Source organism: Capricornis sumatraensis, chromosome X, assembly GCF_032405125.1.
Source record: "Capricornis sumatraensis isolate serow.1 chromosome X, serow.2, whole genome shotgun sequence".
Classification (NCBI taxonomy): Eukaryota; Metazoa; Chordata; class Mammalia; order Artiodactyla; family Bovidae; genus Capricornis; species Capricornis sumatraensis.
In genome coordinates this window covers 137229294-137246405 of record NC_091092.1, presented here as the reverse complement: position 1 = coordinate 137246405, position 17112 = coordinate 137229294, and the positions used below count along the sequence as shown (strand labels likewise).

At 40.9% G+C, this 17112-nt stretch overlaps 1 protein-coding gene across 1 annotated transcript in view; it reads right to left on the bottom strand.

Annotated features, from left to right (window-relative positions):
- MID1 (midline 1) overlaps nt 1-17112 on the bottom strand; it is a 152716-nt gene that overhangs the window by 9829 nt on the left and 125775 nt on the right. Inside the window, exons 7-9 of the mRNA XM_068962019.1 lie at nt 13792-13935; nt 4529-4690; nt 875-1082 (exon numbers count right to left, since the gene is read on the bottom strand). Of these exons, the coding sequence (XP_068818120.1) occupies nt 875-1082; nt 4529-4690; nt 13792-13935 (514 nt within the window). The remainder of the gene's footprint in view (nt 1-874; nt 1083-4528; nt 4691-13791; nt 13936-17112) is intronic.

The following is a 17112-nucleotide window of genomic DNA, read 5'->3' as shown; positions in this document are numbered from 1 at the left end:
GCCTGGCTGTGTGACTGGCCTTGGCCAATGAGAAGTTAGTAAGACATGATACAAGCAGAGGTTTGAAATGTGCTTGTGTAATTGGGTTTCTACTCTCAGATTCCTCAAGAAGGATATGACCTGAGTAGCCCACATGTCCAAACAGGATGAAGAAGCCCATGGAACAGACCTAGATCCAACCTTCAGCTTAAGCAAGGCCCAGTTGAGATTAGCCTTGATCAGCTATCCCAGAGATGTGAGTGTCAGTGAACAGTAGTAAATGATTGTTGGCTGAAGCTACTGAGTTTTGGGGTGTTTATTATGTAGCATTACTATAGCAACAGCTGACTGATAAAGCTTTTGTGCATATTATTCTTCAAGATGGACCTTGGGCTGGGTTGATGGTCTGACAAAGTATAGAATGAGATATGCTTTTTTTTTTTTTTATAATTGTAGGACAATATCCATCAACAGCTGAATGGATAAAGAAGATGTGGTACATACACTCAATAGAATACTACTCAGCCATAAAAAAGGATGAAATAATGCCACTTGCAGCAGCATGGATGGACCCAGAGATGATCATACTCAGCGGAGTAAGTCAGACAAATATCATATGATATCACTTATGTGTGGAATCTAAAATATGACACAAATGGACTTATCTACAAAACAAACAGACTCACAGACACAAAAAACAAACTTGTGATAATCAAAGTGGGGAGAGAGGAGGGCTAAATTAGGAGTTTGGGATTGGCAGATACAAACTACTATGTATAAAAAGGTGGGGAATAAGGTCATGCTGTGCAGCACAGGGGGCTATGTTCAATATCTTGTGATCATCTGTTGTGGAGGAGAATGTGAAAGAGAATACTACTTCGATCAAAGTGCCTACCATGTGCTTCCGCTTATGACCACTTCCCAGTAATGGCGGCCGCTATCAATGAACACGTTTCCAGCTACGCCATAGCTGCCTTGGCTGGTGAAGCGCTCGGGCGTATGGCTCTTTTTGGATGACGACTCATCACGTTCTACCGTCAAGTTATCATGGGACACCTTTAGCTTTCGATGTGCAGATTTGGGGTCCAGTTTAAATGGTTGGCCTAGAAACAGAGTTACAAAACACAAAAAAGGTAGATGAAAAGAACTGTGGATTTTAACTTCAGCAAGAACATATTTTCAGAATAAGCTTTAAAAAGGACAGTAAACTAGTGAGGACAAACATGTCCCTGCCTCCGAGAGCTCGCAGTCAGCGCTGAGCTGTGGGTGCAAGGTTGCTTCCCTCAGTGTTCAACAACAGTGGGTGAGGATCAAGCAGAGTCTGTGGTGCAAGCTTTGCTGGGGATCCCAGCTACACACCAGCAGCACAGTTAATTTGCTGGCCGACATCATCCTGGAAGGGAGGAGAAAACGAAGACTTCATTTTCAACCATTCCCCTGTTCAGCCGGCTTCAGATGAATTCATGCTCAATAGACCTCAGAAACCAAACACATCAAGACTGCAGGTTTTAATGTACAGAACGTTCTAATGGCTTATATTATTTTGAGACTGTTCCAAATTAGAGCAGTATTCTCATGAGCTTAAAATGATGATCAAATGGGCTATTTTTCAGCCCATAAGATCAGGAGGAAAATGTGGCAGGTTACTACCTACCTGGGTTTTTGAGTCCCAAGTTCATTTATAGATGTAAAAGTTCCTTTATAGACATAATAAGGTCCTCTCTATTTCATTTATTCATCTTTGCATTTTGAACATTGAACCATTGTAAAATTCTGGCTGAATCACAACTGAATATCCATCCTCTCATTAACTGTTACTGCTTTGAAAATTCAACACTGGTGTGGGGGCCATCCTGTCATTCAACCACGTTGCATACCAGACACTTAAAGGCAGGAAACGGATTACAATGTGATGCAAATACCATGATGTTCAAACTCCACTGCTGTGTTGGAAGGCCGCTTCTGCACAGTGCTCAGACAATCACCAGAAACAGTCTGGTAAGTCTGACTATGGCAATACAGGATGCTGGCTGAGAAACTGAGGCAGAGAACCTGGAGCAATTGTGTGTGTTACGTCATATGCAGGAAGGCCAAAGGGTATTACTCCTTGGATAAAAACATGACAATGGCACTTCTAAAATTCTTTCTTATAGATCAGGGACCAGCATACTTTTTCTGTAAGAGGCCAGATATTTTCCTATTTTCAGCTATGCTGGCCATGTGGTTTCTTCTGGGGCTATTTAACCCTGCAGTCAAAACATGGCAGCAGCTAGAGACATAGGTGAACAGATGGGCAGTGCTGTGTGCCAATAAAACTTTATTTACAAAAACAGGTAGCTGAATCTGGCCCATGGGCAATAGTTTGCTGACCCATTTTTAGATTTCTGTTAATATCAAAGAAAACCTTAAAGGGGACCTGAGAAAATGCTCAAGTGCTGAGCAGGCAGGGGTATTCTCAAAGACTATAAGACCTACTGAAGTCCATGTGTAGTTTAAATTTTGGCCTGGCTTATTAAAAAAAAAAAAAATGGTCCTCAGGAATGATCACATCAGTTAAGACAAAAAGACTCTGAAGATAGATTGGCTTAAAAGGTGTGATAAACCATAATGGAAAAGAATATGAGAAATGAATGTATCTACATGTATAACTGAATCACTTTACAGCAGAAATTAAAGCAACGTTGTAAATCTGTATTTCCATCAAATTTTAAAAAAAGAAAAAGGTGATGATAGAATGTGCCTTAAAAATAATTGAACCCTAATGGGTGGTTAGGAAGGAATTCCATAAAGGTGCAGCCATCACTGAAGATGAGGGTTGTGTTATACTTACCCTTCTCCCAGTGAGGAAGATCAGGTCACAGCCATTGAAAAGACTGGCCTTATAATGGCAAGATCCATCATGTTTACCTCAGCTCCCACCCCGACCCACACATACACGGAGCAGGGTCTTGCCATCTGGTGTTAGGTCCAACCCCCTGCCTCCACAGAGAACAAATTCCACTTGTGCCATGTATATGTTTCTCAAGGAAACTATGACCTACTCTGTCTAGGTTCAAAGCTTTTGCTTTAATGAGGATAGATTAGTTCAAAGAAGAAATTAATCATTTACTTGGCTAAATAATTCAATGCATTGTAAGATCTGTATACCTAAGAGTTCGGCAAACTACAGCCCGCAGGCCATATTGAGCCCACTGCCTGTGTCTTTCAATAAAGTTTTAATGAAGCGTGGCCAGGCCATGCTTTTCGACCAGAGTTGAACACCTGTGACCAAGATCATCTGACCTGCACAGCCCAGAACAGTTACTATTTGGCACATTACAGGAAAAGTTTACCAACCCCTTGTACACAATTTAATAACATCTGGTCAATGAGTGCATGTCTAGAAGTACAAGATTACCATATGAAATGAATACATTATCTTTAGGAAAACCAATAAGGCACAGATAAGAAGCTTCAAAGATCCATTCTACAGAATCAACCGCAATGTATGTATTGGGTTGGCCAAAAAGTTCATTTGGGTTTCCCCTATGCTGTTACAGGTTTTTGCCAGTATGTATTCGTTTTTCCCCTTATTCTCCAAAGACATTTCCTTCTCTACCAGCAGAACCCTTGAGAAATTAGCTTATATTTAAGAATATATGTCTTAAGGACAGATATGTGGAGTAAAATTAAGTGACTTGACTACTAAAATCACAGATTGGGTTAAATGAGGGTTCTTCTTAAAATGTATTTCCTATAGATAGGCTGGCAACCCTAAAGCATGATGTGATGTTGACATACTCCAATCGACTTTCTCCTGGGAGGTCTTATGCAAACAAATACCATATTATATAGCATAATATTTCTAGACCAAAAAGATGTGGAGAAAGAAGAGGAGGATAAAATAAAACACATGTGGGCAGAGAGAGAGAGAGAGTGGGAGATGACAGTGTTACAAGATGCATGTACGCATAGCCCGGTTCACTCTTCATTGTTGGGACCATCCTGGACACAGTGGGAGTTTCCCATCACCCCTGGCATCTAACCACTCGACACCAGTAACACCCAGCTGTAACAACCAGAAATGACTCCAGATGTGGCTCAGTGTCCCTCTGGGGACCACAATCACTTCTGATTGAGAATCACAGACCTAGAAGCTACCTGAAGAAAGACTTAGTAATTTGAGATTCTGCTGTTGGGGCGGGAAGATCCCCTGTAGGAAGAAATGGCAAGCCACTCCAGTATTCTTGCCTGGGAAATCACATGGACAGAGGAGCCTGGTGGGCTACAGTTCATGGGGTCACAAAGAGTCGGACACGACTTGAGTGTGCACACACACACACATATATGGAAAAGAAGACCGTTGGCAATTTACAGAGAGTCCTAGCTCTGTGCCAGGCTTGGAATAGAGGATTGGATGGAAAAACCCTGACTCCATGCTGGCTCTTTGCTTGCTGTCTCAGGTTGTAAGCAATGCCTCAGACAGAGAAAAGGGAAATGAAGGGGGCCAGGGGCAGCTGGAAGGAGAGCAGGTTAGAGATGATAGTTCTGCTGAGTTCATGTCACGTACTGTTTGTCTTCAACTTCCCAGGCTCACTGCTGCGGCTGCCTGCCTGGTTGATGGCCTTGACAATGAAGATGTACTTGGTGCCGCTCTGCAGCCCATGGACCGTGTAGTGGTTCTGCTTGATGTTGGGCACGATCATCCAGCTATCGGCCGAGTTGCACAGACCTGCAAAGCCAAGCAGACGTGGTGAGTTCTTTGGAGCAAGCATGGGGCAAATCTGTATATTAAGGTGGTGGAATTTTCAGTTATTGGGATCACCAATGGAAAGCTTTGTGACTTCTTCAGGTGCCACCAATCAACTTGAGTGTTCAGTGTCTGCTTACAATAAGGACAGCAACCTATATTTATTACTATATATTCTCACCATGTACTCTAAGTGGAAAGACCAGCTAAGATGACTGTTTTGCAAATTCTGTTCCACGTGGATGGGAGCAGTAGTATCTTAAGCACCATGCCTGGTCATGTGTTACTAGGTGCTATGGGATGGAAAGAAAGCAAGTGACCACACATCCCTCCCCCCGGCTTGCATCATGATTACCGTTCAGTCTTGGATCTCATCAATTTTGAGACTCACAGAGGGTAAGAACAGACCCAGATCATGTATGAGACATTGGCCTCACTAATGGAGATGTAGGAGGTTCTATTTTTTTGCTTCTCATTCTCCACCCCGCCCAGGATGGGTGGAGAGGGGAGAGACGAGAGTCGGGCCCAGTACCAAAGAGATGTTTTCAGCATCAGCCACAGCTGCGCAACAAAATGGCTTCCTTTTTCCTCATGTTCTTCCCAGCATCGTAAAAGTAGTGACTTTGTGGCTACTCCTTCTAAAGAGATAGGATATGTTGTCTTTTGCCTCCTGGCTTTGGATTTGGCTATGTGACCTGCTCTGGCCAAGAGAACGAGGCTGCAGTGACAACACACCAGTGGCAAGAGGAGACATCACAAGCGCTTGAGAGTCTGTGGCCCTCTTGGGCCTCTACCATGGGGAGGACATTCTGGATTGTCTGCTCATCCAAGTGGGAGCAGAGACACAGGGACCAGCTCAATGGCCCAGCCAGTTCAGGACTGAGACCAGCAGAAACTGGCCAACACCAGCCCAACTTTGGACGTGAGAGCTAAGAAAATGATTATGGGGCTTGTCTGCGGCCCAGTACTGGTGTGGTTGTAATTGATTCAGGACATGTGTTCCTACAAAAACCCTGGAGCCATGAGGCACCCAAAGGCAACTCAGGGCCCAGTGGAGCTCTGACAAAAGCATCACCAGGGGCTGTGACCAGCTGCATCCCCAGTGTGGCTGGTTCCAGAACAGAGCAGGGCCAGTGCTCTGGCTGCCCGCTGCAGGATGTAGTTTGAGAAGCAGTTTGCGGATTTACGATGCTGGGAAGAACATGAGGAAAAAGGAAGCCGTTTTGTTGTGCAGCTGTGGCTAATGCTGAAAACATCTCTTTGGTACTGGGCCTGACTCTCGTCTCTCCATCAATCTCCACTCTAATGAAACCTTTGCCCAGCCCCCTGGTGACTGGGCTGTCGTGGCTGTTTCCTGACTGGTGAATTTCCTTCACTAATTCTCAGTAGAAGGCCGAGCCCTTCCACTTCCTAAGGGGCTTCTCAACTTGCCACCCCTCCTTCCCTTTCAGGGGATTTGCAAGTCAAAGGGTTAGTTCTTTTGATCTTGAGGCAACTTACACCTTAACCATACTTCATCTTACCTCTTTGAGTTTCTAATGAAATGTACAAAGAAATCACAAATGCATATCCATACCAACCCACAAGTATCAGCATAGCAGTTCAAGATGTTCACGCCCCAACAGCTGTCTCTGAATCCTACTAAATACCATCTCCAAGTTTTCAGTTCGGCATTGTTCATGAATCTCACCAAAGAACTTAAAAATTATGAAAAAATATGTTAATTATGAAAATTCACCCCCTAAGATATGTACCTGGGGTACACAGTATTTTCAGCCACACTTCAATGAGTCTTTAAATAAATAAATATACATGTTCACATATATGAGAAACCTTGTGAATTTTCTCTTACTCTTTTCATTTCCATAACTCACAGAGTTGCCATAAAGCAAGGAAGTAATGTGAGGCTCAGACAAGAGGCTGAGGGTGGTGTGTCAGTGTTTGGAGATGTACCAGAGTAACTAAGGCCCCATTCACCCCTCACCCCCAGCATCCCCCTCATTCTCATACCGGTTCTCACCTGTATAAGACCGAGGTACACATCCACACGTAGCTTAGTAACATGGGACTCTCCCACTTACATATCTCTCTTGATCCTTTCTCATTTTCCCTTTTCCCTGAACATAGAGGTAACAAACTCAACACTTCAGGCAAGTGTCACAACCAAAGAGCAGATGTTGATCCAACCAAAGAAGGGTCATTTTGAATTCTGAGCTCTGGGCCCTAAGAAGCCTCTAACTCACCTTTGGATTCTGAGCTCTGGGCCCTAAAAAGCCAATAACTCACTTTAGATATTTAATAATACTATTACAGTACTAATAAAACAACAGACAGAAAACAAACTTAAAGTTATCAAAGGGGAATGGTGAGGAACAAATTAGGAAGTTGGGATTAACTCAGACATACACACACACTACTATATATGAAATAGGTAATCAACAAGGACCTATTATAGAGCACAGGGCTCTACTCAATAGTTTGCAATAACATGTAAGGGAAAAGAATCTGAAAAAATGTTTAGCTGAATTACTGTGCTGTTCACCTGAAACTCACACAAACTGTACATCAACTATACTTCAATAAAAATTAAAAAGTGAAAGAATGAACTTTTCTGTTCTAGGATAACCCACTCATATTCCTAGACCTTTATCAATAGCAATCTGGCGTGGAAGCGAACAATAACAGCATTCACTAGAATCAACTGAGAATCCTATCAATGTTGGTGCATTTACACTGTTCCTGTTTAATTGCATATGTCACAGCAAAATGACTATTGTGGTCAAAGAAAGCAAATGTAAAAATGTTTCAATAAACTTTACATCACTGTATAACCCCGATGCAGGGTTTCATGTGGTGGGGGAATGCTTTCAGCAACATTGTAAAGCAGATGTCTGAAATTGCTGCAAACTGCAACTTGGCTTACAGTCTGAAGTCTTAACCTAAAACAAAAAGATTAAATGTCTCAGAAACCCTTTCCAAACTAAAAAGGGACCCTGACCATCCTGATTATTTTGAAGAGGTCACTAATTTTTTTCTGTGAATATTAAAAGAACAAAATGTTTATGGAGTAGTAAAATGTGATTGGATAACTTGACCCTGGGACAGTCTGCTTTCATGAATGCTAACGCTTAAAATTTAGGCTTACCTCCATTGCCAAGGTCATAGTTGAGAAGTTGATTATAAATGCCAAGAAAGCAGTCCTATGTCGACCATTCTCTGGTGGGGCCTGGAGTAAGTGGGATGCCTCAAAGTGCACCATTATTGCATTGCTAGTGTTGGTCAAGTGCCAGCACCACTTAACTTCTTGCATATGGCGCCAAGCACCAGACTTCTCTGCCTCGATACCCCACTGTGTCGGGACTGATGACCAGGTTTTATTCATCACTTTATGAAACACCTGCATAACTATCCCAACTAAAACGTGTACTTCTCTCTAAAGTCATTTTCAATCATCTTTGATGGGATGCCAACACTCACCTTCTCCAATTCAGCCTGAAGTAGTAAAACAACAGTGGAACTTGGAAGATAATTAGTTCATATGGCAACAGTCTAGTTAGGTGATTTTGTACTTTTTTTCTCTCATTCACAATGGGTCAGAAGCATCTCCCTACATGATGGTGCTCATTACTAGATCCTAGTTATGTTTGGGATTTCAGAGCCTTGTAGAGCAACTGTCTGTCGTCTTACAGTAAAACATTATGTATAAAACATTACGCAACAATGGACACCCTTTAGAGAGACTGCATACCAGCTTTTAACACCCTTTGTCTCTTCGACCAGAGTGGAAAGAAGTGAATGCTCTCTTCCTTCTTCTGAATACAAATGGTATATATCTAAAAACCTTCATGAATATTTTCAAAATGACTAAAATAAATTAAATACAGATAACTACTTTGCCATGAAAGCCTGAAGACATGGATCCTTTGACTTTTGCCAATAATAAAAATAGGCTGCTGGGAAAAGGTTCCAACTGAAGATTTTCAATGATGCATTAAAAATCGTTTTGGAAAAAACATGGAAACATTGTAAAATTAAATATATATCTATGTCTCAACAAGCAATTCGTTAACATCTACAGTCATAAGCCTGTTCATAAAAATGAAAAATAAAAAAAATTAACATCGTCATTAATTTTGCATTAGAGTGTATGAATTTAATTAGGGATAGTCTTTTTATAAGATTAAAAAAGCTCCAGAGATAGTATCTAATTATCCTTCACGAAAGTCAGTTGAGGGCAATTAACTAGAATTTATTATGACAAGTGAAGGAACCATGACTTAGGACAGTAAAAGTCTGCCTCGTGGCACATGGAGCTACAGCCAGCTTTGGAGCATTCTTTCTCCTAATTTTCCATAGAGTTTTATACTCATAGATCTTATCACTCAGTAGAACATCTGCAAAGGACAGTCTTTTCAACTGGCAGGAGACATGAACAAACAACATTCAGTGAAGGCCTTTCATGTGAAGACTGTGTTAAATGCTATTTTGTAGATCGGGGTCCCCAACCCTTGGGCCATGGACTGGTACTGGTCCATGGCCTGTTACAAACTGGGCCACACAGCAGGAGGTGAGCAGGTTGGCCTCCAAAAAAAATGGTCCCTGGTGCCAAAAAGGTTGGGGACAGCTGATGTAGATGATCCTGGCAAACTGCATGACTGGCCTTTATCATGTGACAAAAGATATAATGACAATGAATCTAGTCTATATTTTTGTAGGAACAGCAACACTGAATAACAGAATGGGAAAGACTAGAGATCTTTTCAAGAAAATTAGAGATACCAAGGGAACATTTCATGCAAAGACGGGCTCAATAAAGGACCGAAATGGTATGGCCCTAACAGAAGCAGAAGATATTAAGAAGAGGTGGCAAGAATACACAGAAGAACTGTACAAAAAAGATCTTTATGACAAAGATATTCACGATGGTATGCTCACTCACCTAAGGCCAGACATCCTGGAACGTGAAGTCAAGTGGGCCTTAGAAAGCATCACTATGAACAAAGCTAGTGGAGATGATGGAATTCCAGTTGAGTTATTTCAAATCCTGAAAGATGATGCTGTGAAAGTGCTGCACTCAATATGCCAGCAAATTTGGAAAACTCAGCAGTGGCCACAGGACTGGAAAAGGTCAGTTTTCATTCCAATCTCAAAGAAAGGCAATGCCAAAGAAAATGCTCAAACTACTGCACAATTGCACTCATGATGCTAGTGAAGTAATGGTCAAAATTCTCCAAGCCAGGCTTCAGCAATACGTGAACCATGAACTTCCAGACGTTCAAGCTGGTTTTAGAAAAGGCAGAGGAACCAGAGATCAAATTGCCAACATCTGCTGGATCATGGAAAAAGCAAGAGAGTTCCAGAAAAACATCTATTTCTGCTTTATTAACTATGCCAAAGCCTTTGACTGTGTGGATCACAAGAAACTGTGGAAAATTCTGAAAGAGATAGGAATACCAGACCACCTGGCCTGCCTCTTAAGAAACCTGTATGCAGGTCAGGAAGCAACAGTTAGAACTGGACATGGAACAACAGACTGGTTCCAAATAGGAAAAGGAGTATGTCAAGGCTGTATATTGTAACCAAGCTTATTTAACTTATATGCAGAGTACATCATGAGAAACGCTGGACTGGAAGACACACAAGCTGGAATCAAGATTGCCGGGAGAAATATCAATAGCCTCAGATATGCAGATGACACCACCCTTATGGCAGAAAGTGAAGAGGAACTAAAAAGCCTCTTGATGAAAGTGAAAGAGGAGAGTGAAAAAATTGGCTTAAAGCTCAACATTCAGAAAATTAAGATCATGGCATCTGGTCCCATCACTTCATGGGAAATAGATGGGGAAACAGTCAAAACAGTGTCAGGCTTTATTTTTGGGGGCTCCAAAATCACTGCAGATGGTGATTGCAGCCATGAAATTAAAAGACGCTTACTCCTTGGAAGAAAAGTTATGACCAACCTAGATAGCATATTCAAAAGCAGAGACATTGCTTTGCCAACAAAGGTCCGTCTAGTCAAGGCTATGGTTTTTCCTGTGGTCATGTATGGATGTGAGAGTTGGACTGTGAAGAAAGCTGAGCACTAAAGAATTGATGCTTTTGAACTGTGGTGTTGGCGAAGACTCTTGAGAGTCCCTTGGACTGCAAGTAGATCAAACCAGTTCATTCTAAAGGAGGTCAGCCCTGGGTGTTCTTTGGAAGGAATGATGCTAAAGCTGAAACTCCAGTACTTTGGCCACCTCATGCGAAGAGTTGACTCATCGGAAAAGACTCTGATGCTGGGAGGGATTGGGGGCAGGAGGAAAAGGGAATGATAGAGGATGAAATGGCTGGATGGCATCACCGACTCGATGGACGTGAGTTTGAGTGAACTCCGGGAGATGGTGATGGACAAGGAGGCCTGGTGCACTGTGATTCATGGGGTCGCAAAGAGTCAGACACGACTGAGTGACAGAACTGAACTGAACACTGGCAAACACAGGGCTAAGACCTTTACTTTTAGTATCTCAATGATGTGAAGCTAAAAGATTACCTCTTCTTACAGATGAAGAAATAGATTCATAAGATGTTCAATAGTTTGTCCCAAATGATAGTGCTAGTGAGGTGAGGACCAAAGCTGGGATTCAAATCCAGGTCTCCTTCAATCATAACAACTATGCATAACAGTTAAGAAAAGAATAATCTATGGCCTAAAAACACATGAAACTATGCTCAACATCACTCATTATTAGAGAAATGCAAATCAAAACCACAATGAGGTGCCACTTCACATCAGTCAGAATGTCTGCGATCCAAAAATCTGCAAGCAATAAAGGCTGGAGAGGGTGTGGAGAAAAGGGAACCCTCCTACACTGTTGGTGGGAATGCAAACTAGTACAGCCACTATGGAGAACAGTGTGGAGATTCCTTAAAAAATTGCAAATAGAACTACCTTATGACCCAGCAATCCCACTGCTGGGCATACACACCGAGGAAACCAGAATTGAAAGAGACACATGTACCCCAATGTTCATCGCAGCACTGTTTATAATAGCCAGGACATGGAAACAACCTAGATGTCCATCAGCAGATGAATGGATAAGAAAGCTGTGGTACATATACACAATGGAGTATTAGTCAGCCGTTAAAAAGAATACATTTGAATCAGTTCTGATGAGATGGATGAAACTGGAGCCGATTATACAGAGTGAAGTAAGCCAGAAAGAAAAACACCAATACAGTATACTAACACATATATATGGAATTTAGAAAGATGGCAATGACGACCCTGTATGCAAGATAGCAAAAAAGACACAGATGTGTATAACGGACTTTTGGACTCAGAGGGAGAAGGAGAGGGTGGGATGATTTGGGAGAATGGCATTGTAACATGTATATTATCATGTAAGAATCGAATCGCCAGTCTATGTCCGACGCAGGATATAGCATGCTTGGGGCTGGTGCACGGGGATGACCCAGAGAGACGTTATGGGGAGGGAGGTGGGTGGGGGGGTTCATGTTTGGGAACGCATGTACACCCGTGGTGGATTCATGTCAATGTATGGCAAAACCAATACAGTATTGTAAAGTAAAATAAAGTAAAAATAAAAATTAAAAAAAAAAGTAGGAACCTAAAAAAAAAAAAGAAAAGAATAATCTATGGCCTAAAAACACATGAAACTATGCTCAACATCACTCATTATTAGAGAAATGCAAATCAAAACTACAGTGAGGTATCACCTTACCTTGGTCAGAATGGCCATCATCAAAAAGTGTACAAATATCAAGTGCTACAGAGGATGTGGAGAAAAGGGAACCCTCCTACAATGTTGGTGGGAATGAAAATTGGTACGAGCACTATGAAGAACTTTATGAAGGTTCCTTAAGAAACTAAATATAGATCTACCACATGATCCAGCAATCCCCACTCCTGGGCACATATCTGCAGAAAACCATAATTTGAAAAGATACATGTATCTCAATGTTCACTGTGGCACTATTTACAATAGTGAAGACATGGAGGCAACCTGAATGTCCATCGACAGATAAATGCACAGTGAAGATGTGGTACAGATATATGGTGGAATATTACTCAGCCATTAAAAATGAAATAATGCCATTTGCAGCAACATGGATGGACCTAGGGATGACCATACTAAGTGAAATACATCCGACAAAGATAAGTATCATATGGTATCACTTATTTATGGAATCGAAAAAAAAAACAGCATAAATGAACTTATTTATAAAACAGAAAAACACTTTGAAAACAAATTTGGGGCAACACATGGGGAGAGGTCAGGGGAGGGATAAATTAGGAGTTTGGGATTAGCATATTTCCACTACTATATATATAATAGAGAATCAACAAAGACCTACTGTGTAACACAGGGAACTAAACTCATTATTGTCTAAAAATCTATATGGGACAGGAAACTGTTAAAGGACAAATATGGGTACATACATATATAACTGAATCACTTTCCTGTATACCTGAAATTAACACAACATTGTAAATCAACTATAATACAAACATTAAAATAAAAAAAAATAAAGTGATACAGACCCAAGGTTGATAACAACAATGAAAAAATGATGAAATAACACTCATAAAGTAAATAATACTAAATGTATGATATAATGACTAAACCATATAATTCCACCCGAACATGCTGTTAACCCCATAAACTCCCATATATTTTTCCCCAATGGTGCTACTCCCTTCCCATCACAGAGGTAACCATCATCCTGATTTTTATAGTTTTTAGACCATGTGTACATCTCTAAACAAAATAGTTTAACTTATACATGTATAGATACTCATAGTGCATTGATACTTTTATCTCCTGATTTCTTTAACAATATTTTTGTAAGATTCATCCATATGGTTTGCTAGAGATCAATAAATTTCAACGCTATTTAGCCTATTGTTTTTACTAGTATAGTACAAGTGAGTGCTACCATCTTCTTAGTCAGGAAAGACAAGCCAATAAATACTCTGTATTCTCTCCTTCCTTGTCTTCCCTTGATATTTAAATCCAGGAATGCAATCGATCTGAAAACAGTCACCCAATAGAGGAATCGATAGGGCGTGCGATACTCACTCACAACATTGGCTTGTCCGGTGAAGATGGTGTACTGGAGCTCATAGGAAACCACACTGAATTCATCATCGGAGGTCCAGTGAACGGTTATGGTGTCATAGGAAGCCGTGCAGAGCTCTTCTCTAATTGTGGGAGGGTTGGGAGCTGTGGGAAGCAAGAAGGTCATCAGCAGAGAAGCAGACACGTCTGGGATCCCTTTCAAAGGGGTTGTCCTGATAGTCAAAGCAGGCCTTTTAAAATCTATCCATCAGAACTATTATCGTAGAGACAGTGATCCCAATCCAAAGAACATTTCGTTAGCTGGTTATCACTGTGATTTTTCCCAGGTGGTGTGACTTCAGCCAGCCAATATTTTCTCTCTGTGCATCATGAAAGCACATCTATAAGTAAACAAGACTCTCTTATCCATGGAAGAAAACATTTTAAACAAAAAGTAACCAAGATGAACTTTTGTCATTTTGCCCCCATTTTGAGGATGCACACTTTTTCAGTGAAGAGCTAGATGGTCAATATTTTAGGCTTTGTGGGTCATATGGTCTCTGCTGTTGCTGTTCAGTTGCTAAATTGTGTCCGACTCTTTGCGACCCCATGGACTGCAGCATGCCAGGCCTCCCTGTCCCTCACTGTCTGCCGGAGTTTGCCCAAGTTCATGTCTGTTGAGTCGGTGATGCTATCCAAGCATTTCATCTTCTGCTGCCCTGGTCTCTGCTGCAACTACTCAATTCTGCCTTTGTACAGAAAGCAGCCAGAGACCATTTGTCCACTGATAGACATGGCCAGGTTCTAGTAGAATTTTATTAACAAAAACAGGTGAAGACCAGATTTGGCATGGGAGCCAAACTTAGCCAACTTCTGAGCTCCAACATGCCACAGATTTTTATATGCAGCCACTCATCTGGAAAAATGCTGATGTTTGTTAACCCTTAACAAATCAGCCAAATAATTCTTCAAAAATTTTCTTTTGATAGATGTGTTGATGCCTTATGAAAATTTGTTAGTGGGGTTCTAGTTTCCTCTCATTTTTCAGTTTATAGGTGATATTTCAAATTAAGAAGATGAGTAACAATCAGTCATATCTAAGAAGTACATTCTCTTTCCCCAAGAAAAACAGGATTCCTTGGCATTTGATTAAGTTTATCATTGGGCAAGGCTGCTGTTTTCTGTCTTGAACACATTCTGCAGCAGAGAAGTCTAAATCCTACCCAAATGATGATTTTTCAGTTGACTTCTACTGGATTGATTTCAATAACTGGTTTTATGAGATGAGTTGGTGAGCAGGAAAAAGCCTAGGCATTGAGTGCTTTGCATGGGCAATAATATTTTAGAGCAGGGGCTAGAAAACTATGGCTATGGGCCAAGTCTGGCCCACTGCCTGTTTTTGTAAATAAAGTTTTATTGGAACACAGCCAGGCTCATTCCTTTACGTATTGTCTCTGGCTGCCTTTGTGCAATAGCAGAGTTGAACAGTAGTGACCATATGTCCTGCAGAGCCTAAAATATTTACTATCTGGCCCTTTACAGCCAAAGTTTGCCAAGCTCTGGTTTAAAGAATCAATCCAGGCCTGTGTTTCCATTCTTCTGTACACCAGAACCTAACTTCAAAAGAAGAAGTAATATGCATCTGACAGATGAGCCATGTTTGCTTACACTGTTTAGAGAATTCTTTACTGTTTGAAACTTTGGTTAGGATGGATGACTCCTAAAGAAACCTGAGGAGGGAGGAAAGTTTATGAAAATGGCAAAATTTAAAATTTTGATTGTTTTAGTAGTCTTCACTTTGCCACCTGAAGATACATCCAAGCCAACTATTATATGAAGCCAACTAACTTTCATGTCTGCAGCATAAAGTCAGTTAAGCCAGCTTAGTCTATTGGTTATTGAATTTCACGAACACTGTGGAGCGCTTACATGCAGCAGGCACTGCATTACGGTGTGCAGTAAGAAATACTACACAGCCATTAAGAAGAATGAAATAATGCCACGTGCCATGGATTTAAGAGATTATCATACTAAGTGCCATACGTCAGATAGGAAAAAAATACCATGATATCATTTATATGTGGAATCTAAAATATGACATAAATGAAAGAATCTATGAAACAAACAGGTTCACAGACATAGAGAACAGACTTGTGGTTGCCAAGGGGTGGGAGAGGGATGCAGTGGGAGTTTGGGATTAGCAGATGTAAACTATTACTTTTATTTTTTTTATAATTCTACTCTATTTTATTTATTTTTAAGCCTTTCCTACATTTTTTAAATTAATTAGTTCATTTTTTGGAGGCTAATTACTTTATAATATTGTATTGGTTTTGCCATACATTGACATGAATCCGCCATGGGTGTACATGTGTTCCCCATCCTGAACTTCCCTCCCACCTCCCTCCCCATCCCATCCCTCTGGGTCATCCCAGGGCACCAGCCCCGAGCACCCTGTCTCATGCATCGAACCTGGACTGGTGATCCATTTCACATATGATAATATACATGTTTCAATGCCATTCTCCTTTTAGAGTGGATAAACAACAAGGTCCTACTGTAGAGCATAGGGAAATATACTTAATATCCCATGATAAACCATAATGGAAAAGAATTTTAAAAAGAGTGGATATATGTATATGTATAACTGGATCACTTTGCAGTACACGTGAAACTAGTACAACATTGTGAATAAATTATACTTCAACAAAATACAATTTTTAAAAAAGATAACTTGAAAAAAAAGTTGTTCACTAAGATCAAAGGACTCTACAGAGCCCTTTTAAAGCATTCTTTCTGGAATGTGACTTGATATATCTGTCTCCCAAAGTATCCACGTGCAAGATGTAGTGCCATGTGCTGTGACTTGGATGAAGAGATGACCTTCCACCGGGGAGGCCCAGCTGCATCATAAAACATGCTTGTTACTGTCTGTGTGGTCCCTGTTAGTGTGGGATCACCCTGCATGGATCATTTGGAGAAATATTTATTCTCCCATCATCTAAATAGTTCCTGGAATTATTTCTCTGTCAACTACTGTAGAAAGATTTGGTTCTTTCTGCACTGCTATATATGATTAAATATAAAGAACAGTGTTGGAAATAGGCAGGTAGCTGGGAGACACATGGCTATAGCTGTAATCAGAGAGGAAATGTCACCTCTCTGGCTTATTCACTTGACATACCATTTAGAGGCGTGTCAGGGGCAAAAAAAAAAAATCTTGTTTGAATAGTCAGGCAGGCTAACCCTGTTTTGATTATAAAGCCAATGGCTTTGTCCTAAAAAGTCAATATCCAATTTACTGTAAATGAGAACAGCAGCGGGTTGCCAATTTCAATATTC